Source organism: Oryzias latipes, chromosome 7 (assembly GCF_053564925.1).
Source record: "Oryzias latipes strain Hd-rR chromosome 7, Olatipes_Hd-rR_3.1".
NCBI classification, from domain to species: Eukaryota; Metazoa; Chordata; class Actinopteri; order Beloniformes; family Adrianichthyidae; genus Oryzias; species Oryzias latipes.
This window is the reverse complement of record NC_136243.1, coordinates 28,053,661-28,079,677: the sequence shown is the minus strand read 5'-3', so window position 1 is coordinate 28,079,677 and position 26,017 is coordinate 28,053,661. Positions and strand designations below refer to the sequence as shown.

Here is a 26,017-nt window from a genome sequence, read left to right as displayed (position 1 = left end):
TGCTGGGGGTATGGGTGTAGTGGGGGGACCAGGGGAAGAGCTCAATCATCAGTGGATCTCCTAGATAAACGTCTCAACTAAACTCCCCCCTGGGTCCAAACGGGCAGCTATTGCAGCCCAGTCCAAGACAAGGAGCCAGCTTCAAGTGTTTTCATTCAACAGTGAAAGTCAAACGCTTCAGAGCTGCAAAAGTCTCTGCACTCAACATACCCTAACTAAAATGTTGCTGTTTGGATCCCCCTCCTTGACTCAAGCCAGAGTTTGTATGACAAAATAACAGTCACCAAAGTCTTTTACTTTTAGATCAACCACAATGACGAGAGGGGGAATTTGGGTGAGGGGAAACTGTGATTCTAAAGTGATCACAGATAGTCATTCATGAACTTGTGTTTGACTTCACTCACTCAGAGGGAGAATAAACATCAGGCAGTCTGGAAGGAGGACAGAAAGCATAACACAAATCTGAATTACAGATATTAAAATGTCAGGCGGGCTCGTTGTGGATGACACTCTGTATTGATCCCATATGGCCATGGGCCTAAATTACCAGTGGCTCTGCTGACCATAATGTGTGTTGACAAAAGGAGGGGAGGGGGTGATGGAGGAAGATGCAGGCGGAAAGCGAGGAGACCAGGAAAAATATTCCCCTTTGAGAGATAGAAAGAGTATAGAGTCGAAGAAACAGTGCAAAGCACAGGCAAAGGAGGGAAAACATTTCACCCTCTGTTTGTTTTTCTTCTTTTTTGTCCCTGAAACTTCGAAAGCTTGCCACAAATAGAAGAACAGTACTGAACCCCAAAGCAAGACCAGCAGTTGGAAAGCTGAGCTTTCTGTCAACTGATACCGCTTTGCCCTGAAGGTATTTTGGAGTGGAAGGAAACCTGGACTCAGTAATGATGGTCAAACAGCTGGACGCAGAGGTTGGAAAACAAACCAGCAAACAAAAAAAGACATACTTGGGGAAAAAAAGGGTCACCTTTGTTTTAGTTTTATATGCTTTATGTTATGTCCTCTAACAGCATTTAGCTACTATTATGATGGGGACTATTGCCCAGCATGTTTAGAGCACTGGGGAACAGAATGTATCAATTAATAAGAAATATAAGGAAATCCAAAGTTTTAGAAAGTAAACCTTCTATAAAACTTTTCCAAACCTTGTAAATTCAAGTCTCCGTTTTATTTGTTTTTTGTATGCTTTTGATGTTTCCTTTTCAAGATTTTTAAATACACTTGACATAGTTCATTCAAGCTGTGACTGGAATCACAATAAGATAGTCAGTCTAACAGATCCAGAAAAAAGACTTAAGGTTGCCGATCAATTCTGGACACAAATGTGAGTTTGGGGAGCGTGCTTTTGCCTTGCCTCTTATCCGTGGAGCTGGAGGCCTGGTTCATCTCACTGTTGGAAATGAAGTTGCGGATTTCTGAGAAGTACGAGTCTTCCTTCTCATCTAAAAGTGCATGATTGTCTGGCTCGGAGTTTGGAGAAGAGATGGTGGTTCCCAGGTTGGAAAGTATCCCAGACTGCTGGCTCACTGTTGGGAGAAGCGCAGCCAAACACACACATACAGAGAACAACGTTATTATGACTGCTCAAAAGGAAACGATTTTTAATAAATAATGATGACTATTGCAGAATCAACTCATACTCAAACACACAGAAAAGATACAAATCCTCACAAAACTTGACAAGAAAATGTTCATAAATCATGTGTTTTTGTTTGTTTTCATTTATTTGAACTAAAGTTAAGAAAAATATTGTGAAATATCTGTGCATAGTCACTTTAGAAATCAATTATTCAAAGTAATCAACTTGTATGGACTAAGTTAATTCAGTAACTCTTTTTATTTTTCTATGCAGTAGCTTAAGAAGTCCTTGTTTGCTGACCGTTGTCAGCGGAAATCAGTTCTTAGATGCTGCAGACTTACCAGGAATGTTTTCATGCTCATGCTTCTTCAGATGGCGGTCAAGGTTGGTTTGCTGACCGAAGCAGCGGTTGCACAGGTGACATTTGAAGGGCTTCTCCTTGTTGTGGATATTGCGGACGTGCCGTTGAAGATTGGATGAGATGCTGAATGAGCGGTCACAGTATTTACACCTGCCAGAGCAGAAAAGAATGATGTAAATGCAGGTGGAAAAGGCAGCAGAGCAGGAATGTCCTTCAAAAAACAGCAGAGTTGTTTCGTTGTTCACCAGCTCAGATCAGCAAACATCCTTTTTTATTCTTCGAAATAGTAGGAATGCCGTTTTATATTAATACAATATTCTTTACGCCAAAAATACTTTCAGAATACATAGATAGAACTTAATAAGTAACATGTCAAAGCAGTAAGTTGTTATTAAAAAACAAATATTTAACCTGTAGGGTTGTTCTCCCGTATGTGTCCGCAAGTGTCTGGTAAGGTTTGCTGAACGTGGGAAGATTTTTCCACAGTACCTGGATGTGAAAACAGATGTGCCATGCATTTGAATAAAGATAGGATTTCATTGTGACAGTAAATGTGATGGAAGCTGGAGAAGCACACTTTAACCACTCACCTGCAGGCGTAACGTTCCTTGCCTTTGCGAAGGATGGCGTCTGAGAGGGAGGGAGGTGGAGAGCGGAAGTTGAAGAGTGGATGAGCTGAATGTTGCAGTGAATTGGGCGGAGCGTCCAGTTTTAAAGCCCCAAAGCTTTCGAGTTTCTCTGTCATATTTTCCATGGCTGACATCTAGGGAAATCAAAAGGAAAATAATCAAAAACGAAAATCAATGGCACTCTTAAAATGTACTTTTTTATTTATTAAAATGTTTGCCATGTTGGTTGTTGTCTGTCTATGTGTGGCCCAGTGATGGACTGGCAAAGTGTCCAAGGTGAACTCTGCCTTTGAGTGACAGTTGATGGGATAGGCTCCAGTGACCCCAAAAGGGATTGAGTGGGTTTAGAAAATGGATGTTGGATGTAAATTCCTTTTGCATGTCAATCCTAGTGTATTGTACATGAAATATATCAATGATTGGAAATACTTCTGTAGCATTTTACATATAACAGCAAAACAAACAAGATCAGATCATAAAAAGTGTGAAAGGATATAGGGCAGAAACTTTGTGATAGTAGTTTATGTGAGGTCAGCTAAGTTGCTTGTACTAAAGGCCATTCACCTGATTGACCTGTGCCATCACACATAGTTCCTTTGTGCCCCCCTTCAACCAATTTTAGCTTTGACCTGAGCATTGTTCTTCAGCGTCTTCAACCAAAGCTGATCTTTCAGATCAACCAGGGGGCTAATTGAAGCATTCAAGAGCCCAGATAGGAGCAATACAATAACGTTTGTGATACTCCCAGCTGATAGCCACTTCTCTTCCGCTAGAAGCCTGTGAACCCACCAGCTACGTGGGAGTTTATTTGCCAAAAACGGCTTACATCCTTCCTTCTTTTAGTGAATTTGAGACGGTAGAGACACAGGGACAGACACTCTGTCTGGATATGTTTATTAGCAGCCTGAGAATGGCTACAGAGGGAGCAGGGTGATTCCGTCATGAGACTAAATTAGAGGTAGCATTGTGTTTCAAACGCTGGGAGGATCACAGCTGATAAGTAACCTTTACGTGTAAGAATGTTGAAATGTTTAATGTTAGGGATCAGGTAGGCGGTGATAATGCTAAAGAGGAATCATGGTAATCTCTTAAATTTTGATTTTAGCATGTGAGCATATCAGACATAGGTTATGTGTGCTCAGGCCTATGCAGGCATTTTATATTAGAAAACTATATTTTCACACATGGTTCACATGAACTTATATCGTCCTGCTTATTTACATATTGCCTATTGGAGCTTTGCAAAAATTTTAGTTGATAGAGGACACAGATTTTCATGTTAGATTAAAGCGTTTCCCCAACAAGAGCCCCCCATTCTCCTGGACACAAACACAGGATGTCCTTGATGGACACGGTACTATTATCTAGCCATCCAGCCAGCCAGCCAGCAAGCCACAGAGAAAAAAAGTTGGACAAAAAATTGGGGGGGTTGACTTATTAGCTGGCCTGCGGGCTTCAAGTGAATAAAACAATGCCACGGCGAAGATTAGTGTAGCCCGGAGAGGTAGTTTGTTTCATTTCAGAACATTGATACTCCCTCTCTGTCTGTTATTAATACTATCATTCTGTCCAATCAAGATATGTAGTGGTGGGGAAAGTCTGGGTGAAGTCAAACAATGTCGCTGATTATCAAAGAGCCTGTGATAAGAGACCGTGTCTTCTGAAAAAAGGTAAAACTGACGAGGTACACAGGCGCCATTTAGTAAACAAAGGAAGAAATCATGCAAAACCCTTGAGAGAATAAAATCACAGCACAGAAGGTCCTATCAATTGAGGCCGGAGCAGCGTGGGAGGCAGGAGAGAGGTATTTTCACATAATACAAAGTTAGAAAATAATAGTCAAAACCATGTGGGAATAATCTGTCTATGTGCAATGTTTGTGTCCACTGTTGGCGTTTCCTTTTTGTATTTTTTTTCCACAGCATATACAAACTCAAAGGATCACACCACATTCCTTCCTCATTTTTGAATGTTTACCTGTGGATGGAAGAGAGGTGGCGAGGGTCTCAAGAATTTCTCCTTCACAGCTCCGACTGGGTCAAGTAGCTTCCTCTTCTCCACCCTGCTGGACCGACAACAAGGCAGAGGGTTACGTACCAAAGTCAAAGCATGTCTGAAAACTCAAGCTTTAAGCTATTGATTTTAGTCAAGTGACAGATATGTTCTGGTCTAGTCGGGGCTGAAATACCTGTAGATAGGGTCCATGAAGAAAGCTGAGGGCTTGGCATAGTGCAGGGGGGGTGGTTGATGCGGCTGTGACTGCTGATGCTGTGTTAAAGAGGATTGATGTAACGACTGTGAAAGAGGGTGTGGAAAACCAGATGGAGTTTCTTCCTTATTAAAAACGCTTTTTCCAGGTCCATACATGTGATTCTTTCGACTTTGCAGCTCAGCATGCAAACCGTTATGACTGCTGCGGTTTCTGCTGCCAATACTGAGGTCCAGCGGCTGTTCTTCACTGTTGGATATTGATACAGGTCCACTACTGCTTCCAGTGCTGCTGTTGGGGTTGGAGGGATTTGCTGGGGTTGGAGGAATCAACTTGGCCTCCTTGGTTTTTGTGGTGAGGTCAAATGGTGACTCCGCAGTAGAAGCAGGGGCCGCAGGGGGACCTGAAATAGTTTTGTGTAGCAGTTCACGAGGTGATTTGGGCTCAGGCTTAAAGAACATACTTGGATTAAGAGCATTGCGATCAGTGCTGAAGGGATAAAGAGAGTTGTGAAAGTTTGGCAAAAACTGGAAGGGAAACATGGAATGGTAGGGCAATGGACCCATCTTCTTCTCTTGATGAAGTCCGATCAAACCAGGGCCAAAATATTTTTCAGCAATAGAGGCAATGGCTTTGATGGAATCAGTTGTGGCTGCATTGGTATTTGTGGAGGTGGGAGGGATGGCTTGCTCATCCGGTGGAGGGAAAAAGGAGTGCTGAGATGATCCGGATCCAAGAAAAGGGCGATCAATGGACAGGTTCCCTGAACCAGACATGTTTGACGTTAATACGTTGTTTGTGTCCTCGAACTGGTTTGTGTCTTGACTTGACGCTGTGCCAGATGGCTTTCTCCTTTTACCACTTCGTTCACGTTCACTTTCTCCTTCACTCTCCAGGTCAGAACCATCACCTGAAGCAGTACCCGTGGTGGTGTCCAAATCTGTCCCACTTGTGGTATTAACATCTTCAAGGTCACTGCCATCAGAAATGTCTGTAATCTTGGATTTAGGCTTTACCTCTCCACTAGAAGATAATTCAAGTTTGATTTCCTTGTCCTTGTCTTCCAGCCCCAAACTGCTGACTCCATTGCTGTTTGTGGAACTGACAAGTGGTAGAGGAGGGGCACCTATGGGACTTCGAGGAAGTTTCACCTCTTGACTGCTGGCGCCCAGCGGACTCTTTATTAATGGACTTGCAGGTAATAAAGTTGGCCGTGGATACAGTGATGGGGGGAAGATACCTGGAAAGCCATGTGGGAGTGATGGGAAGCCATGGGGTCCCGGGGAGAAGGGCAAGCCACTATGAGGATGAGGTCTTGATGGAAAGTAGTCGGTAAAGCCTAAACTTGACTGGTTCAAACCTGTAAGGTGGGGATGATGGGACTTGGTTTTAGCCATGATGGGGCTAGAGCTCATGGGAATGCCGGGGTTAAACATCCCTGCCGGAGAACCATAATGGTTTTTGCCCTCACAAAAGCGCCGGTGCTTGTTGAGAGAGGAGGTAGTGCTAAACAATTGCCCACAGTCTTTACACTTGATCTGGGTACGGCAATCAGCGTGCATACGCTTGTGGCGGCAGAGGTTGGAGAACTGCGTGTAGGATTTGTGGCACACCTCACCTGGGGGAGCAAAAACACGCAGCCCATCAGGGCCTGGTTAAACCCATTTTAACACTGTCTCTAGCTTTGTGTACAAAATCAACAGCAACGCAATACAATCTGACAAAAAAGAACCTACTGATGGCGAAAAGCTATTGTTATTAAACAGTTATTTGGCTATTACAACCAATAACTTTAATAAAATGTTTCCTTTAAACCTTTATTTTAAACCATTTTCAAAAAAATAAAAACCCTACACAATTTTTTTTTTTTTTAAGAAAACAAAATGACATATGTGGGTCTGGGAAAAGTTTAATCAGCTTATTAAATTAAACGTAAAAATTACCTGAGCTTATTAAGGGTTAAGAGTAAAGTATAAAGATTTTGTTGTTGTAAAATGAATTGTATGTCCTTTTCTTAAGTTAAAAATCAACTCAATATGTTCTAGATATGCTTTTATTATTAACAAGCAGCGCCTTTATTTTCATGAAAATATGATAGAAGTTTTTCTTGCCCTTCTTATGAAAGACAAGGAATATGTTGAGAGATCTGGGGAATTTATTTTAAAGAGCTCCACAAAGCTGTTGGCAAACTACTCAGTGTGAAACTTGGACTTTTGATGATGAACACAGAGCCAATATTTTGGTGATGGTAAATGTTTATAGATCAGTAAATATTAATCATTTCTCGTGCGACACACCTGTCTAACTCTCATGGCACACTGGTTGAAAAACACTGCTTTAGAGATGCACAGAGAACCAGAGACAGATGAACAAGCTAAAGGCATCGTCTTGGGAAATTATTTCCATTGGCCTTACTTACAGATAAAGGGTTTTACACTGCTGTGGATGTGCTTATGCTGCTTCAGGCCTGATGAGGTGGCAAAAGTTTTGCCACATTCTGGACATGTGTGAGCGCGGGCCCCCACATGCTGGGAGCGGATATGGCGCTGGAGGTTGCTGGGATCTGTGAAAACCTGAAATGTAACAATGATAACAATACGATAAAAGATTGAACAATTACAGCAAAAAGCAGAAATGCATTAGAATGTGAGCTTGTGTTACAGAATTACTAAATCTAAGTAGAAAAACCAGTATGAATGAAAGCTAAAAGCCAGAGCAGATAAAGCCTGCGTGTCCTGTGCACAACTTACGTGCTGGGTGTGCTGTACCTTATCACAGTTTTCACACTCAAAGCGCTTGCCACTGTCATGTGACATTTGGTGCCGAATGAGGTTGGATTTCCAGTTGAAGGCTTTTGGACATTGGTCGCACTTGTACTCCCTCTCTTCTGTGTGGACGATCATGTGTTGCCCCAAACTTAACAAAACCAAACAAAAGTGAATTTCACAAGTTTTATGGCATCATATTTGAAAATAACAATAAATAAGTAGACTTGCTGTGCTAAATAAGTTGTATTGTTTTCGATTGGAGCATTGTGCTTACCTGTACTCGTTTGGGAAGATCTTCTCACAGTCTTTGCACTCGTGGACAGGCTCGTCGCTGTCCTCGCGTTCCTGCTTGAAGTCGTCTCTCAGTGCATCAAAGATGGAGCCTGCACTGGAGCACGAGTACTTCTGATGCCGCCGCAGCTCAAGTGTTGAGGAGAAGAGCTCATCACAGTCTTCACAGCGGTACATTTGCTCATCTGCAATGACACACACAAACACACAGATTTCTTCAGCATCAGCTGAAGCTTGAGTTATCCTATTCCTTTTTCCACTCCGATCATCTTTTGATTTGAATTTATTTTCAAAGTGTCTTTTAATTATCATAATGCTGTTTTTTTTTTTAAACCTGTGTTGCTTTCTAGGACATAGTTTTAGCAGAGCGGCAGGAGTTTATCAGAAATTTGCCTCAGAGTTGTGGGCGGGACTATTGGCCCTGGCTTCCCATTATTTCTTTGTTTAAAATCTCTCTCATTACCTTGCAGCTATGCAGCCACAGAGTTTTGATCCAAATGCCAGCTCAGAAAAGGAAAATGAAGATGTACATGGATCTAGTCGTCTACAAGTGGATACATCAGAACGGAACAAAGGAGGGAGCCTTTAGCCTGCCAATTGTAGCACTTATGTCACCGCTAATATTTTCCAACTGTGTTTTTTTCGTCTGCTCCAGGTTCACAATGATTTGAATATAGAAATACTCAGAAACACAGTATAAATCTTAAGCTTAATTTTCTTTCTGTATGCAACAAGAACATGTTAAAAACACCAAAAACACTATTTTATTGAAGTGGATCTTTGCATATTAAAACATCAAAAATAACTGTACATCTAGTCATAAAAAAATCAAATTTCACAAATTAATCACCTTAAAATGTAACACTCTAAGGTCTCAGTAACTAATTTTAGAGTCAATACAATACCATCTTCTTTAAGCAGAAAAAAGGAAACCATTGATTTGCAGCAACGGTTTGCTAACTCCTGTAGGCTACATGTTCTCAAAGATGCAGGCGTGTATTCATTTGCATAAAACTTTAAAAGATTGTTGTTGTTACTCAACAAGAAATCAATTTCTGTTTTTGTGTTTTAGTTACAACAAAGCAGACCAGTTTTACTAATGGTTAAAGTAACAATTCTACAATTGACATCTACATAAAATGGAAATCAATTAAGAGTGAAATGTGGCTTTCATTAACTCAGTTAATTACTTGTTAAAGCAGTGTTTGCCTGAGACTGGAAGTGTAATAGCACACAGGGGAAACAATAGGGCCTGGTCTTTCACTTCCATGATGATAACCTTTACAATACTTCTCACCAACAAGGTCAAATACATAAAACTTAGGAGGAGCTTTTTCAATAGCAAGTTCCTGAGTTAGGCGCCAAGTTCAACAGATCAGGGGAAAGCCCAATGGCATGTTTGTGTGTGCAGGCAGAGGCCTGTGTGTGTGTGTTTGTTTTCGAACATTTTCCAAAGCGACTCAGAAAGGTAAGCAAGGGCATAGTGGCGCCGACCGCAGCGTGATTTCCTAGCGCCAACCTGTCATACCCTTTCTGCCACGACCCAGGCAGCTGAGCCGCCACCCCCTGGGCCCTCCTACATGCCACACACACCCATCAATCACTTCCAGTTTCACCTAATGAGTTTATCTAAAATGACTTGAAGTGCACAGCTCACCTGTTTTCTAGAGCACGTGACCATTTATTCAGCTGGAACTTCTTGGAAACATTAAATGGGCATTAGTGTAGCAACATCAATGTATGTAACCTTGAGGAGACGCATGAACGCCTGTCCCGTCGATGGACCATTACACCTCGCTCAAAAATTAAACTAAATCGCTTTCCTTGACAGCAGTGTGAATCCATCTCATGAAGGGCAGATGTATGTTTATTTATAAGGGAGTGAGCTTTAATTGGCTTTGAAGCGATAACATCAGAGTAGTCCGAACCTTTATAGAGTGGAAATATCTACAAAAAAAGGGATCCAAAATAGATTTTTGAAGAATCTGACTGTGTAAAAATGTTCTACGCACGCAAAATGTGTCTAACAACCCGTCTTGTAACAGGAACACGACTGCCAAGGAATGAAAGGAGAGGCCTCAAAGTCCACACAATGCACATCAACAAAGGCACTTGCTTGTGCACATCAGCTCGCCTGTGTTTTTTCAGTTAGTCTGTCTGTGTGGGTGGGGTGAGTGGGGGTAATAAAGTGGAGACTAATAGCTCTCTGGGAGACGAACTACACAATTATGTGCAGTTTAGCAGCTAATCTGGGAGCATGGGTGAGGTCTCAGGGGACTCCTCAAGTCCTCTACTTCAAATTCCTTCTCCGATAAGTCAGACACAGAGAGCAGGGCTGCAGAGTGGAGCTCCCGCTCAGCTGCTTTGTTGACTCTATCAGACCAGTGCACAAAGAAAAGAACACCACCCCTAAAGTTTGTGTCCTCCTGTTTTCCTGTTTTTGTTCGCTTTCATTCTTACATCCTACCATCACAGAACAATGACCCTCTTGTAATCTATTCCCCTGCTCGCTCTTTATCTCCTGACACAAAACCAAAAACACAGAAACACATAAATCCATGTTATCAGCCTCCCTCACATTACATTTCACGCAAACATAAATCCATCTTTGACACGCTAATAGAGAACGCCAATCTGCTCTGAGATGATAATTGTTCTTACTCTGAGCTCCTGTTCTCACATTTGACATGCAAAGCTAACATGTGGACCATGCAGCAATGACCCACATTGTCCCTAACTTTGTTCCTTTTCATCTTTTACCCCAGAAACACAACCAAACAATGTTACATGACAGCAGCCCTCCACCACAACAAGTTCAAGATGGTTAGAGAAACCCAGCGCAACTACAGCCCCTTTTCTGCTCCAGTGGGGTTTGAAAGAAAAGCTTAGATCCAGCAAATAACTGTCAAAGTTAGACTTTCTGATGGCATATTGGACAGTCAGATGTATGACAAAATTGTGGACGACTGGGCGATTACCCATGCAGGAAAAAAGTCATTAGACATGGATAAATATTGTTTGATAAATATGGATGCTCCTCTTTATTCTCTAGTATTTGCAAAGGCTTTAAACCATTTATTCTAAATTTCATGTTTGTAAATATTTATGATATATAGGTGGATCTTCAAGAAAATAACTGTTGTGCTCTAAGATTTTTTTTTGTCCTTTTCACCCTTAATAATGTGTCTGTTAAATTTTTTGTTTTGTTCAATCTATACTTTTCTAGCCAAAAAAGGGGATTAAGTAATGAATGCATAAATAATCACTTCCAATTTTAGGTATATGTAAGTGTTGCAACTATCTGGAGCCGCTTTTTCTGCTCATTTGTAATAGTGACTCAACTTTTACATTACGCGCGGCCTTCAGCCACACTTTCCTGCGGTATATAATTCTTTTTTTTTTAAAGGAATCGACCAGATCTGTTCAAACTTTGTTTGTGGAAACACATAGAAAAGAATATTAAAGGGAAAGTGGTTCTTTTTTGTGTCCCTTAAGGAAAAGCGTTGACCGCAAAGGCAGCACAGGATGCAGGTTGGAGTTTGTTTAAAATGTGCGCTAACGACGCGCATTAATCTTACCTTGTAGGTTGGGTGCCATGGAGCCCTCCGGGAAAATGCCGTCCTTCATATACACCAAAAGCTCCTCCCCTGCTTCAATGTCCCGGACGGCTTTATAATAAATCTGAGGAGAGAAAACAAGTAAGACGCGCCTCATTTTCATGTTAAAGTTTAATAAAAAATATTTACGAAAGACGCTTTAATCGATCATTCCGGGATAAAAACAGGAAACACAACGTGTGTGTGTGTGTGTGTGTGTGGGGGGGGGGGGGGGTGCTGCTGCTGCCATGTTCACAAAGGATAAAGAAAAAAAAAGAATATAGAAAGAAAATAAAAACAAACAAACTGTTTTCTTTTCTTTATAAATTTCTTTTTATTTTTAATAATAAAAACGAACAATTTTAGAGAAACATTAAATCCAAGAGAAATATTTCTGTATTGTTCAGGCATTGTTTTTCAGATATGAAGACAAAAAAGAAAATTAAATCATCCCTTTATTTTTTCCGCTGCTGCAGCACAGATACGTTTCCTGCTTTTTACCTTAAAAAATGTTAAATCAAATAAGGATTAGTTGAAAATATTTATTTTTAAAAGGAAAAAGGAAAAAAAAAAGGTTTTCATAATTAGTAACTATTTAAAGTCAAGGCCTCAGCATCTTTCTTTCCACAATTTTGAAATAAAATGTAAAAACTACATGCAGATTTTATGCAAATAAAAAATAATTTTACTGATTTTTAAAATTATTATTATTAATATGAAGTTTCTTGACTGAAACTGAAACGATTTATTTTAATACGTTCCGTTTTTCGCAACTGCAGCTTGCAGAGACAAGCTGCAGTTGCGATTAGTTGCCAAAAGAGGACGCTCTGAACCAACTGTGCCCGCAAAAAGACAAGAGAGAACAGACGCGCGTGCACGCAGACCAACGCTCAGCGACTGCTGAAACAAACTTTAAAGACTTACTATGCGAAACTTGAGAGAGACTGTGGGCGAATCCATCAATTATTATTATTATTATTATTATTATTATTATTATTATTATTATTATTATTATTATTATTATTATTATTATTGTTACAATTAGGCGACACATACGCGACCTCTGGCGCAGCCTTACGATCCGTTTCCGACCTGACCTTTCTCCTCTCCGTCAGATGCAGGAGCTGCGAAAGTTGCGCGGCGCTGCGGAGAGCCTCCAGCTGCAGAAGCACGTCAGTCCCGGAGGAGTTGGCGACACAACCCATAGTAAGTCAGCCCTGGAGAGTGCGGGAGCGGAGCAGCGGTCAGGCCCGGGGAGTCGGGGTCGCGCGTCTGCCCGCCGGACGGAGAGCCTGAGGACGGCCGCCGGTGCTTCCCTGCTGCCCGATGAGGCTGTGCGCTCCTCTGCCGGGCCGCCTCTCTAATCTAGTCAGTGAGCGCGTCTTTGATGAGGATGATGAGCCTTCCTCTTCTCCTCTCTTTCTCTCCTCTCACGACTCCCCCTCTCTCTCATTAGTGATTCCCTGTTGCCCCTTGGTGCTCCCTCGGTTACCCGTCGGCCACTCCTCCTCGTCTTATCTCCAGCCAAAGGATTGAGGGATCTGCGGCGGAGACCCCTCCCCGCATCCCCGATCCCAGTTGCCGCTTTTGCCGCCTGATACATCTATTATTGATGTAAATAATGGAGCAAGCAGTCCGGCGGACTTGCATTCACTTTGGTAGTCAATTTATCACGCACAACTAGTTCCCATTCTCACACGCACGCACACGCAAATCAACGCAACACGCCAGCAGGCCTTTTTACAAGAGCTATTTTAGGAGTATTTGCAGTAAATTAAGGAGTATTTTTTAAATAATTCAAATAACGTTCGATTAAATTGGAGTGAAGGCCATTTTTGTTAATTAGTAATTCGATTTTTTAAAATGAAAAGGAATCAATTTTGTCTGCTAAAAGATATTTTAATTGCTTATACATTTTTACAAGTTAAACAGGAAATAAATATACATGAGAGGATTTTCTAGTTTTGTACTAAATTCGTAAAAAATGCACTCGTATAATATAAAAGGGATATATATATATATATATTTATATATATATTTCAAAATGTAACAGATATGGTTAGTTGGTAAATAATAAAGCCGTTTTTATACTTTTTTTGTCAAACTTTTTGTCCTTTGTCTGCAAAATTTAAAGTTGTGCATTATTTGTGTGTGTTTTTGCACGAGCGTGTGCATGTGTGTGTGAGTGCTACAGTAAGGCCTACACACTCAGACCTGCCTTGACCTCTTCCTATGTCTGTCCAGTGTTTAGGAGACAGATGCCTCATCAATCACTGCCAGCCGTAGGGCCTGTAATAATCCGCTATTGTGGCCTCACACACACACACACACACACACACACACACACACACACAGAAATAGTCGTCTGTATGAATTGATGGATCCTTCCGGGGTAGAAGGGCAGATCAAACAGCGTTATAAAGGACTCCAAGCCGAAACACAAAAGATGAAGGGTTGACAAGAAGGTGGACAAGGTTCATCTTCTCTTTAAACCCCCATTAAGCTCCCGCCCAACACCTTTAAATCACTACATGCAGCTTGGCCCTAAACAGACTCGCTTACACACAAGTTTTGGACAACTGTTTGGTGCTTTCAGCTCGTTCACATGTATAAATGTAAACCTGTAAATACACTTTTAGGCAGCCTGAATATGTAACTCAGCATAAACTTCGGGAATTGATGAAACTTGCTAGAAATATCTATGTTAGTTTTTTCTTTATTTTGAAGTGACTAAATGATTTTTTTTGCACCCACCTCAACAACATAAAGAAAGCAACAACACTTTCAAAGAAACTGCAAATTTTGCAAATAAAAAGAGGCACACCGTTGCAGTAAAATATCTAAATTATGCATAACTGTGCATGCACTTGTTCATTTTACATCATTAATGACAAACAATAAAAATAACTGAACAACATGTGAATTTGCTTGGTGAGCATGTATTTGCATGGGCTCATGCATTGTGCATGCTGATACTTAAAAAGGAGAGAAGGAGAAAACTAACTGCACGGTCTGTTAAATTATAAATTTCAGTGTTGAGTGGTTGTGTACATGGGTGTGATTGTGAAATGCTTGTAAATAAATGATGGAGTCATACCTGTGAGCCACTATGGTGAGCAACTGCTCAGGCACACAAAAAGGAAAGACTTTTGCTAAGTACAAACAAATGCAAAAAAAACAACCAAAAAAACATCAAAACCGATGATGTATGAGGCCTTTTTCTAGGTGCGATAATTCTCCGCAGGTCTCTGGTGCCCTGACTCTTTCTCTGACATTGTGTGGCAGTGGCAGGGGGCACTGATGTGAAAATCTTAAAAGGATTAGGTGGGTTGGCGTTGCCAGCCAATTGGTGCTTGTCAATCTCGGAGGCCCCTTGTGCCTCTTCTCTTACTTTGTCCGAGCCCCTTTCTCTTGAATGGTCAGGCTTAATGTGTGAGGCTTTTATGGACGCAATGGCCTGTCCTTTTGGTGTGACAAAGTGACAGGTGGCAGATCAAGACACGATGACAGAGGGAAGTCGGTGAGGAACGGGCAGCCAGAGACTAAAAACAGGGAGCAAAATGAGCCATGTATGCAGGGATTAGAAAACAAGTAAGAATGGAGCGACGAGGATTTGAAAACACGTAATTGAGGGAATATTTTTGGTTAATTTTACACTGTTTGCACAATAAGCTGTGTTCCGAATTCATTTTATACTGATCTTTTGATATGTTTTCAACATTTGGACTGTGCATTTTTGACAATCAGCCCTTTTTTTTGTTGCTTTTTATCATTGCAAGTTTAACTCAAATATATCTATATGGATGGGGAGGATTAAGATGTAAGATGCATTCGGCAAGTGTCCTAAAATACAACCAGAAGAGGAAGCAATGGACAAAAAAAAAATCCAAGAAAAAGATCCCTCTGTGCATCATGGTTGTTGTGGGATCAATGATAATCTATTATTTCTCAATAGCCAAGCTACTGAAACCATTTGGCCACAGCTGTCAAGTGCAGGATTTTTGTAAACATTTACAATGGCGTCTGCTCTTCATCACTCCTGTGGTGTGTTTTAAACGAGCATGAGGAGATGTATCTGCAGATCCCCCACATTTTTGCCAAGTAATAATATCCCGGCGCTGTGTTTTTCATGAGAGACTCGTGCAGATCGCTGCCACCGGGGCTCTCACCTGGTCTCCTGTGAGATGGCTGGCAACAAGGTTCTGCTCCTCAAACGATGGGGCAGACCGGACGTATTTGAGCCAGCTGTTGGCGGTGGTGTCCAGCCCCGTGTCCAGTTCAAACTTGATGTTGCCCATGTCGTCCACAACCTGATGGACATCAACAGGTTAGATATTTTAAAAGAACAAACCAAAAAACTCCTGAAATATTAAAATGTTTGACAATATCAACCTTCATTGAACTAAATTGTTCAGTATCTCATTTAGAAGGCTGTGCAGGAAGTTTGCTGTCGGTTAACTTCTTAAAACACAGACCCAACATGTCAGTGGGTGTTAGGGCCACCTAACCTTGTCAATCCTGGCAACAGGAAAAGGAAAGGAGGAGGGAGAAGACAAACTGGCTTCTTTCACTTGTCTGAAGACTTTCTCTGGCACATATTGATCACCCTTTGTAACCCCTCCAGTCCCCTGAGTCTAAAAGAGTGGGTTTCACGTTTCCCGCTTTCACAGAAAATGAAGGAGGATGAAGGTGGTGGCATAAGGAGGAAGAGGAGGAGCAGAGAAGGAGAAAAAGGGGTTATTGTGAAGTGAAAAGTGAAGAGGAAACCAGAAGGTAGCAACAAAGCCTTATGTTTTTCCTAGGAGATGAATGGGACCTTGTTCTAATCATATACTATGAATTACAACAAATTTTCAGTGAGTGGGAGAAATGTAAAGGAGCATCTTACTAAAGAACTTTTTGTAGGTTTATTTTCCAAAAAATCTTCCTAAATATATAACCCTTTGAGGGAATTTGTCTGAGATGGAGGTGGCGGGGAATCTGGAGGCGGCTCAAAACCCCAAGTTAGCTGTCTCTACCAGTGTGGGCTCCGATTTCGCCCCTGTGCCGCATGTGATACTGAGAGCCTGCGTGAGTCCTCCCTGGAGAACTGGCCTGAGACAGAGCAACTCCTCTAATTACAACAACCAATCAGCCTGGCCTGAGTTCAGTGCTGACCTCTCTGCACTTCTAATCACAGTCAAATGTGTGTTGAAGGAAACTGAGGTGCGACAGAGAAGAACCAACAAGCCGTCTGACATTTTTAGATGTGCAAAGTTCATGAACTTCTCTAACTGGCTGCTTTTCTAAAGACATGTTCATGCTTTTTTTTCCTTCCTCTGATTCCCAATGTGTGAATGGCAATGTTCATGAGTAAGCTTGTGCAGAAGGTGCATTTTCATGGATGCAGGTGCCAAGTTTGGTGAGCAAATATGTGAAGGGTCTGGATGAAGGTGTGGAAACGCTGCTTGTTTGAGTCAATTTAGGTAAAAAGAAAAAAAAAAAAAACTCTCCAATGTGAATCACGTTTTCTGTGTTTTTGTCATGTTCTTGTGCGGTTTTCTCATGACTGAAGACATATATAAAGAGAATTAAGCTTAAAAATGCATTTTTGAGTATTTCGTTATTTAAATAAAGAGTAGATTTAAAAAAATGCAATTGGAAAAAGCTTGAAGCAGGGATGTAGAAGCTACAATCACTTGACCAAAAACAGCATAATCATACTTAAAAGACCACAGGGAATTTTTCTAAAATAGTTCTAAGATGATCGGAGTGGGACTTTAATTCATGTTACATTGCTTTTGACTTAAGCTGCGAGTTTGCTCACTTCACTAACCGTCTTCAGTTTCATGCAACAATCCGTGTTGGTGCTTTGGACAAAACATTTGAACTAAACACAAAGCAATATTTCAAACCTAACTTACAAACTTAAAATGAAAGCCTTATGATTTTACAGCACATTAAGGGGACTGGGGCAAGTGAGATGATTTAGTTCATGCTAGTTAGTTTTAGTGTTTTCCAAAAAGGAAACAGCCCTGCATTCGGCTTCCATTTTACAAGACAAAAACATGCCATGCTCTTGTTTTATTTGCATAAAGAACAAGGGATGTAATGATTAATCGGCTTAATGGATGAATCAATTTAGATTCTTACAATCCAACCAGATCCATCTGTCTAAGGCAAGTTGTTAATCGAAACAACCAATATTATAAATCGATTTCAAACTGAAGAAAATCAATTACAATAAATATTGGAAAATATTGTTTTGATGGAGGCACGGTAGGTTTATTTTACTATAACATGAAAAGTTACAGTCAAAATGTAAATGGGTTAAATATTGCCTCCTTGTTTGTTTACACATATTTCATTTACATTTGATTATCTTGGAACAAGTACAAAGAAATCTGTAAAACTTCACCTGAACTGTTCAGAACCAGGTATTTATCTCTGAGTCACACTGGTTGAATTTTTGGCTAAAGATTTCCTGGATCGATTTTAGGTCAGTGAACCATCGACTATTAAAATGAATCATTAAACCCCTTTAAAGAAGTATTGAAAAACTAACCATGTAGAGCTTTAATTCACGTGCAGATTTACACCTTCTCCTTCAGGCTAATATCTTCTGAAGATAACACAGTATGTTGAACACATAAGTTGTGCTTCAAGAAAAAAACTGCCATTATTCCCGCTTTTAACCAAGACCAAGACACCCATGAATGCCTTCATTAAACACAGCAATCTTCTCATTACTCCTTTTTATTCTGCTCGCCACCTCATACTTTCTTTTTAGCACACACCTGTTGATCTGGCCATGGATTTAATGAGCAGCAGACCTGGGTGGGTTGTGTGTGTGAACATGTGTGTGTGTGTGTGTTGTCTGGGAGGCCTGCTAACACCCTGTCTCAGTGTGAAAGCCTGATTTATAAGGCTTCGAATAAGGGCCAACAGAGAAGGAGAACCAGAAAGAGCTTGAGGCTGATTGTTTGTTTATTTACCTTTGTTTTTTCATTCACTTTACTTTCCTCAATCCGATGAGGAGAACTTGGCTGAAAAATCATCCACTGTGGAAGGGCTTCACCCAAACAAAAGCAAATGTAACAACTCCAAAAGGATCCAATGTTGAAGTCAGAAAAGTATAGCGGTACATCAGGAAACCTATAACCGTGTTCTTAAAACTTCACACAACTGGATAAAACAGCCGTGGCTGTCAAAACAGGCTTTATCCCTGAAGCCTGTCTGGACTGTCTTTACCTGCTTACACTGTCTCGTAGCACCTTTTTCTTTGGATCAGCATGTTAGAACAGAGTTTACTTTCACAACATCAAAGGGTTAGCTAAAACAGTCCAAAAAAAGAAAAGAAAAGTTGATGTAAATGAAAAAAAAATCAGTTTCAGAACACAATTAAACAATAACAAAAATGACTCAATCCCGACATAGAGGCAAGTGTGCACATGCGTACACACAGATACAGACAGACACAATAGAAAGAGGAGCGGCTCTAAGTGGACAGGATGCAGAGCAAACTCCACAGGAAGCCCTGATAAGAGCACGATACTTATATCGCTCCTCACAACACAAAAGGGAACCTTTGACAGCTAGGAACCTTTAATGGAGATCTCGGCATGCACTCTCCTTCGTCAGTTACATCTGACGGGCATGCGAGGTGCACTGGACTGAATTAGTAAAGGAAAGGTGCTTATATGGGTAGACGTTAGTGACAAGGTACATATTATTTTTTGTTCGACACAAGGCAGAAAATGGAAATGGCAGTTTGGAGCGCGGGGTAATAGTGATTTTGATGCGAGATGGAGACAGATAGAAGCAGACTTGCAGCGTGTGCAACATAACTGCCAGGTTATTGTGTGTCTCAGAGGGAATATTTTTATAAGGTGTGATCATGGTGCTTTGTTGCATGGCTCCATTTTTCAATGTGTGAACACACCCTAGTTTGCATTCATTTGTATACATGTGTGGTAGAGGGCAAAACAGGTTTGTCGTTTAAAAGGAAACAACTTCAGACGATGCAGAATGCAAAACCTAAAGCTGTTTCAAACAGAAATCAATGGAACATTTTGGAATGAAGGAAATTTATCAGATGCAAAATAAAACAAAAAAAAAAACAGCAATAGTATTTTATATTTAGAAAGAAAAAAACGTGATTGTTTTAGTACACATACACAGTTTGGGGGAGTTGAAAAACTAAAATATTAATTTAGAAGTGAAAGAAACATAATCATTCTACACTGAAAGAGTCTCAAATGCTTTACACAATAGATAGATTATTTAAAAATAAAAAAAAGAAGTTAAACAGAATCTAAGGAGGAGGGACTCAATTTGATTTGCACTTTTCATTAAAGAGGCTAGGGGGCAGCGTGGCGTGAAAGCCTGGAAGCAGAACTGGAAGTGAGACTTTCCTGGCTCTTTTCAGACCTACACATACTCCGGTAACTATAGCACGAGTCAGGGTGCTTGTAGACAATTTAAAAATAGCTTATAGAGAATTACACATACTTGCACACATAAACACTGTTCCTGCATTATGAAAGGGACGGTCATGGCAACACAACAGTGACAGATTAAGTGTCTGTGAACAGAACTGCAGAGCCGGTTGTTAGAAGTGTTACAAATTAAGGAGCACTGCGACTCAAAAGAAATAAAAACGTGCATGTTTGAGTGTGCAATCTTTCTGGAAATTGGTCTGTTTCCATTTGGGAGGCCCCTTAACATGCATAATCCTCACACATGCACACACACACACACACACTCAGGTACACACACACTAACAAGCAGTCTAATAAAGCGGCTGATAGAATACAGATCACGACAGCCTTCAACGTGTTTGTATGTGCTCATTCATATGTGAGTGTGTGATGGATGGGGGCCTGCAGAGAAGACCCTGGCCCTGCCATATCACTCAACAGTGTAAATGAGTGTGTGTCTGCCCTCATTTTTGTGTATGTGAGGGGGTGAGAGGTGGACAGGCTCACATGGGGTCCTGCCATTAAACCCCCTCTCGTAGCAAGAATGAGAAAAAAAAAAAAAAAGCAGAGTAAAAGAGATATTTTATTAACTTCAGTGGACTTTGGCTCGAGCTGATAATTATGTGAGCAGATAGAGAAACTCAAATGATGAGAAAATAAAGAAAAATAGTCATATAAAATGATAAAAAAAATATTTGAAGCACAAATTATTCAGGCAAGTTTAGAAAACTTAAAAAGACACCTTAAAAAATATAAGATAAGATATTTTTTATGTCTGATCAGCAACAAGTGGAAGAAGTAAAAACATGTTTCAAGATATTTCATGTGATTAAATGTTTCATTTACTTGAATGTATTTGCTGATATGTATAAAGGTAATGGTGCATAGTCAGACTGGTTTTCTTATTCTTTTTAAATCTAAGGTCCTACAAAAATTGACATAATGTGGATGGGGCATAAATTTTGCTTTAAAATGCTCAGCCAGACTGGATTAACGTAAAAAAAAAAAAGAAAATTGTAAGGCTGACAGCAATGTCAGTTAAAATTAAATAAAAAACATTAAACATGTTTTGAAACAACAGAGATGATAAATTGCAATTTTTAAAAATTTAGAAGCATATCATTGAAAATTGCTTTATCCTGCTATTTAAATCTGACCAGATCAATTAAAGTATTTCAACAAACCTTATGGTACAGTAAAGAAAAGTTGTTTTATATGTAGCACATCAGGTGTTTTTTGGTCACAGACTAGGCAGATGCGAATCTCATTTTCCGTCTTGAGAATATCCTGCCACGTTCAAATGTCATTCAAATCTAAAGACAAAGAGTGCACCACAACATAACTCCCACGAAAACCTTCAAATCAGTGAAATAGCTTGAAGTCCAAACACATTTTCACTGATTTCAACTGAGTCAGTGGCAGAGTCGGGGTGTTTTATCAGGAGGAGTCGTGCTGTGCGTATAGATTGGAGCTTTAAAAATGGAGTGGATGTGTGTGTAAAGCCTATTACTTATGTTGGTAATAGTACACCTGTGTAGCCATGTCTGGAAGCCTAATGACAGCTAAAAAGGAAACAGGCCATAAATCCACACACATGCACCTTCATTACTGCTCTTATGTGACATTTCCCATGTTTACTCTTTGTCCTGTCAAAAGCACAGGTGATCACTGCTTTAAAAAAAGTCTGAGTCTGCTTTCGCTGCAACAGCAGTTGAACGTATGTGCGCAAGGTGTTAGGGCGTGCATTCATCGAGTGTGAGCGTCTGTACGGCGTGGGTGAAGGCGTGTTAAACGTGACCCATTTTATCTGGCCAGGGCAGCCATCGACATAATTAAAAACCAAGCAGGCAGGCCAGGGAGGGCCTGGGGCCTTGTAAAAGCCATCTGGGTTGCAGTGTGAGTGTGTGCATGTATTGTGAGTGTCAGAATGTAGCCCCGCTCACTAATGACCCAACTTGCTTCCATTAAATCAGCATCGCTGCAGTCGCAGTCGCACAGCCATCATTTGTGGTGAGTGTTGCATGTGCCTCCACGAAAACACGCTTATAAAAAAATCCAGTGTCTTTCTCTCACACACAGCAAATCACTTTAACGTCAATTCTCATTTTGCCAGGGATTGCCACATCTAACTACTACCATGACTGCACATTAGACCCGGACAGCAGTTCCCGTGGTTATGGGAATTTTAGTCTGAAGATGGAAAGAGCGTAAAGTCAATTTTGGGACTAAATCATGACAAATATTATTCAAGAGAGCTTTTAGTTGATTTTAGTCATTGTTTTATTATGTTTCAACTTTTATTTTTGACTTATTGGATTTTACCACTACTACTCTCTGTGTTTTACTTTGATTTCCCGCCGCCTTTTTGTAAAGAACTTTTTTATTTCTTTCTGTGAAAAGGGCTATACAAATATATTTATTCTATTCTATTCTATTCTATTCTATTCTATTCTATTCTATTCTATTCTATTCTATTCTATTCTATTCTATTCTATTCTATTCTATTCTATTCTATTCTATTCTAAATGAAACCTAAAAATGACAGTTTGCTGTTTTTGGCAACATATTAAAATGAATCGATAAAATGCAAACAATTGTGAATGTCTTTTTTAACTGGTTTAAAGACCCGTTCCCATGAAAATTGTGTTCTTGGAGCATTTTTCTGACGATGGAGGACAAACATATGAAAAATTAAAACTAAAACCACATTCTTGAGGATTTCTTTTTTCAAATTATGGTGAATCAGGAGCAGATGAAAAAATGCAGTTTGAAAAAAGCTTTTAGTTTGTGACAGACAAACTACAAATTGGCAGGCTACAAGCTCCTGGCTCAGCTCCATTCTGATGCATCCGTTTGCAGACGATTAGATCCATGTATGTCTTCATCTTCCTCACCTGAACTGACATTTGGCTCAAAACTGTACAGCTGGATAGCTTCAATATTGCTTACCATTTTTGTCGCACCAGTAATGTTAGATTGGGGTTGTGAGAGGCTCTAAGCTAGAGTGAGCAAGTGTAAACAGATGGATGATAGGAAATGAGGGAAGGCTTACTCCGCGCCAACAGTCCCGTTCACAACTCAGAGGTGAATTTTTAATGAACTACTGCCACTCTGCAGAAACTATGTTCAAGAAAACCACAGCTTTTTTTTTTGGGCTAAAAACGGCATATTTGTAATTAAAAGACCACTGGGACCACTCAAAAGATGATCAGTGTGAGACCTTAAGTATACTTATTATAATTTATTTTTAATATAAGTCATAATTTAAGTAAATTCTTAGACTAGAATTGATGAAACCACAGCAGATCAGCTTTCCCTGTATGTTGCGGATAATTAAATTATTCCGTGCACCATAGTGTCCACCTCTGATCCCCTGCAGCTCATTTGAATGAGCAGGTTGCCATGTGCAGGGTTACCGGGTTAGGGAAACTTAAAACAGGAAGTGTGTGCGCTTTAGAGACTTTTCAGGCTGGACCCATTTAATGAAATGGCTTTGTGTTATTTACAGCCCCTAGTTAAAAGGCTGGACGATTATGTGTAGTACTCAGTGTGTGCGTACCTTTTTTGTAAGGAAATGGGATGAATGTACGTGTCATTTCACATGCACTTTCTTTGAGCGTGCATGTGAGTTTTAGCTCTGTACAGGCAAAGCTTTTTCTGTGTAATATGTCTGGTGAGCGTGACCGTGCTTGTTTTACTGTTGCACCACCTTTTACAGGTGGGTCTTTATGATATGTATTTAGGGTAATTAGTGAGCAGATATATTGGCTCATTATGGTGAAGCAGGTGCAGTGCAAGTGGGGAGATGTATAAACGGGCGCATCAGGGTCATGCTCGGTTTGTGATGTTTGGTGTGTCACGACTGTAATGATAAGTAAGGTCAAACAGAATCAGACTGAGCTACACAGATTTGGGCCTTTGTCAAAGTGAAACATTGAGAACATTTCGTATCGAACTTTAATCTCAATTCAACAAAAGCAAAATGGAGGATCACAAAGGGAGTAAACAGGTTGAATATTAACTAGGATGGAGCTAGGGAGGAACTGAGCAAAAATGTGCTTCTTTTACAACCTTCAACATGTTAAATGCGGTGCAGCAAAACGAAATTCCCCGAGCTTGAATAAAAATAAATAAATAAATCACTCAAATCTTCAGCTTACATGCCAAGAATAATGGCAAATAATGAGGTGAGGAAGCCTGTGTTCAGCGCCGACACAACTTGACCTCAACACTATCGACTGACATCGGAAGTGAAACACAAAATGAGACAATTACTGGAACTGCGCAAACACAAATAGGGAAGTGCCGGTCAGGACAAATTTGTAGAGCACGCAGCACTATTAATTATTTATTAACACTTAAAAATTTCCGAGCTAGGCGTTTGAAAGAGGAGATACGCTGTGAGAATATAAGCTCTTCATTTGAGGCAAAAGTGCAAGATTGTTGATAAGGATGAAAAGGAGAAAGATAAAGCAGGATAAACGAAACTAAATGTCCAAACAAAATCCATGTGTTTTTAAAAGCTTTGTTTGATTCAAACCAGGAAAGTTCAGCACACATTGAGAAAAACAAAGCTGATTATATCAAAAAAGGCTTGAATGATTTCTTTTTGATGATCCATGAGGCCATCTCATCTTTTTGCTTATGAAGATCAGTGAATCACGCCAGCAACAAAGAGCTAAAACGAGTGAAACATGACGTTTGGGAGATGCACTACATACTTTTAAAAGCAGAAATCCAGAGAGTGACAGCCCTCTACACATTTTTTTTATTCTTCTGGCCATGATCATCATTGTCGTCCGCCGTCTGCTGCGATTTCTGTATGCAGCTTTAATTTGAGGCCCACAATCAACAAAAACAGCCTTGTACTTAAATTTGGAAGCTGAAAAAAGCATTTCATAGCAGCTGGCCAGGACAGCGTGTGGCAGAAACTCGGTGTGGCTGCAGGCCTGGAGACTTATTGGAACCATCTGAACAGAACTTTCCGTTATAACAACAAAAGTGGCCTTTCCTTTCTCACAGTCTTGGCCCTTTTCTCACCTGTGGCATATAGCCAGGGCTTTCTCCTTGTCTGATGGCCTAAGATTTAAAGATAAGCCTCACAGTCAAATTTTGGAGAAGAAAAAAAACCAGATTTCTTTTTTATGTCTTTGTTTCTTTTGGAAGATCAAGAAGTTAATTTCTTGAGCCTATTAAGGAGCAATTTGTCAACTAACTGCCATTGTTATGATTATTATTTTTGACAATTTACAAGATTTTTTCCTTAAGACAGAGGTTTTCCACAACCATATTAGAACATGATAAATGTTTATGTCTTACATATTATTGTTGAAAGATGGCTTAAATTATGAGTTTCCATCAAAAAAGTGACATGACACCAACTTCAAGTCAATTTTATTTAAAGTCCTTTAAAGTCGCCACAATCACTGCAGCTTGTCCTTTTTAATAAATACGTTCCGTATTTCCGTCTCTTTTATTGTCTTATCTCTGCTGTTATATTACTGGTATTATTTTAAACTAGAATAAAAAGATATAATCTTTAACTTCTTATTGAACATCAATATATTGCTTCCTCTTTTTTTTTGCAATGTACATTAAAGATTTCTATACTACTCTCTACAATAAGAGTAAGATAATAAACTTGTTGGTGTCATGAATTAGTTTAGAGTACTGATCATCTGTGATCACACGTTAGTGTCGTCTTGCAATATTAGACGAATACGCGCATTTTCTATCTGTTCTATAAATTCTAAACAGTAGATGTGAATATAGAGACGTCTTCATCTTAAACTGGCTTCCATGTCTGACTGCAAACACACTCAAGACCCCTTTACTTCCCCCCTGAGGGTGAGACTGGCTAAAAAAAGGGGCCAGTAAATGTCTTTCTCTTTGGGCCTGCTGGCGAGAAGCAGAGGAAAGGACCTATTTTACTGTGGTGTAAACCATTGTTTCATTTCCACACTTCTCTCTCCCTCTTTCTGCTCTGATATTTCACAGGAGTTTTGGCCGCGGTTCAAGTGTGAATACAATACAGCTATTGAGATCATGGTTCTCACCTCCTGGTCTGCACGGAGCGCCCACAGCTACCACCTTTAGCTCAAACCGCCACACTTACT

The 26,017-nt window shown here is 40.2% G+C and overlaps 1 protein-coding gene across 25 annotated transcripts in view; it reads right to left on the bottom strand.

Moving 5' to 3' along the window:
- prdm16 (PR domain containing 16) overlaps positions 1-26,017 on the bottom strand; it is a 168,435-nt gene that overhangs the window by 6,069 nt on the left and 136,349 nt on the right. For 5 of the 25 annotated variants that reach the window (XM_078949494.1, XM_023956496.2, XM_078949489.1 and 2 more), the window contains exons 4-14: positions 15,612-15,752; positions 11,425-11,527; positions 7,830-8,031; positions 7,556-7,703; positions 7,207-7,360; positions 4,767-6,405; positions 4,556-4,643; positions 2,540-2,712; positions 2,361-2,438; positions 1,930-2,099; positions 1,364-1,535 (exon numbers count right to left, since the gene is read on the bottom strand). In XM_078949494.1, coding sequence (XP_078805620.1) covers positions 1,364-1,535; positions 1,930-2,099; positions 2,361-2,438; positions 2,540-2,712; positions 4,556-4,643; positions 4,767-6,405; positions 7,207-7,360; positions 7,556-7,703; positions 7,830-8,031; positions 11,425-11,527; positions 15,612-15,752 — 3,068 coding nt within the window. Of the gene's footprint in view, positions 1-1,363; positions 1,536-1,929; positions 2,100-2,360; positions 2,439-2,539; positions 2,713-4,555; positions 4,644-4,766; positions 6,439-7,206; positions 7,361-7,537; positions 7,704-7,829; positions 8,032-11,424; positions 11,528-12,539; positions 12,952-15,611; positions 15,753-26,017 lie in introns of those variants that run through there. The other 20 variants (XM_078949495.1, XM_078949496.1, XM_078949491.1 and 17 more) reach the window with 11 other exon arrangements.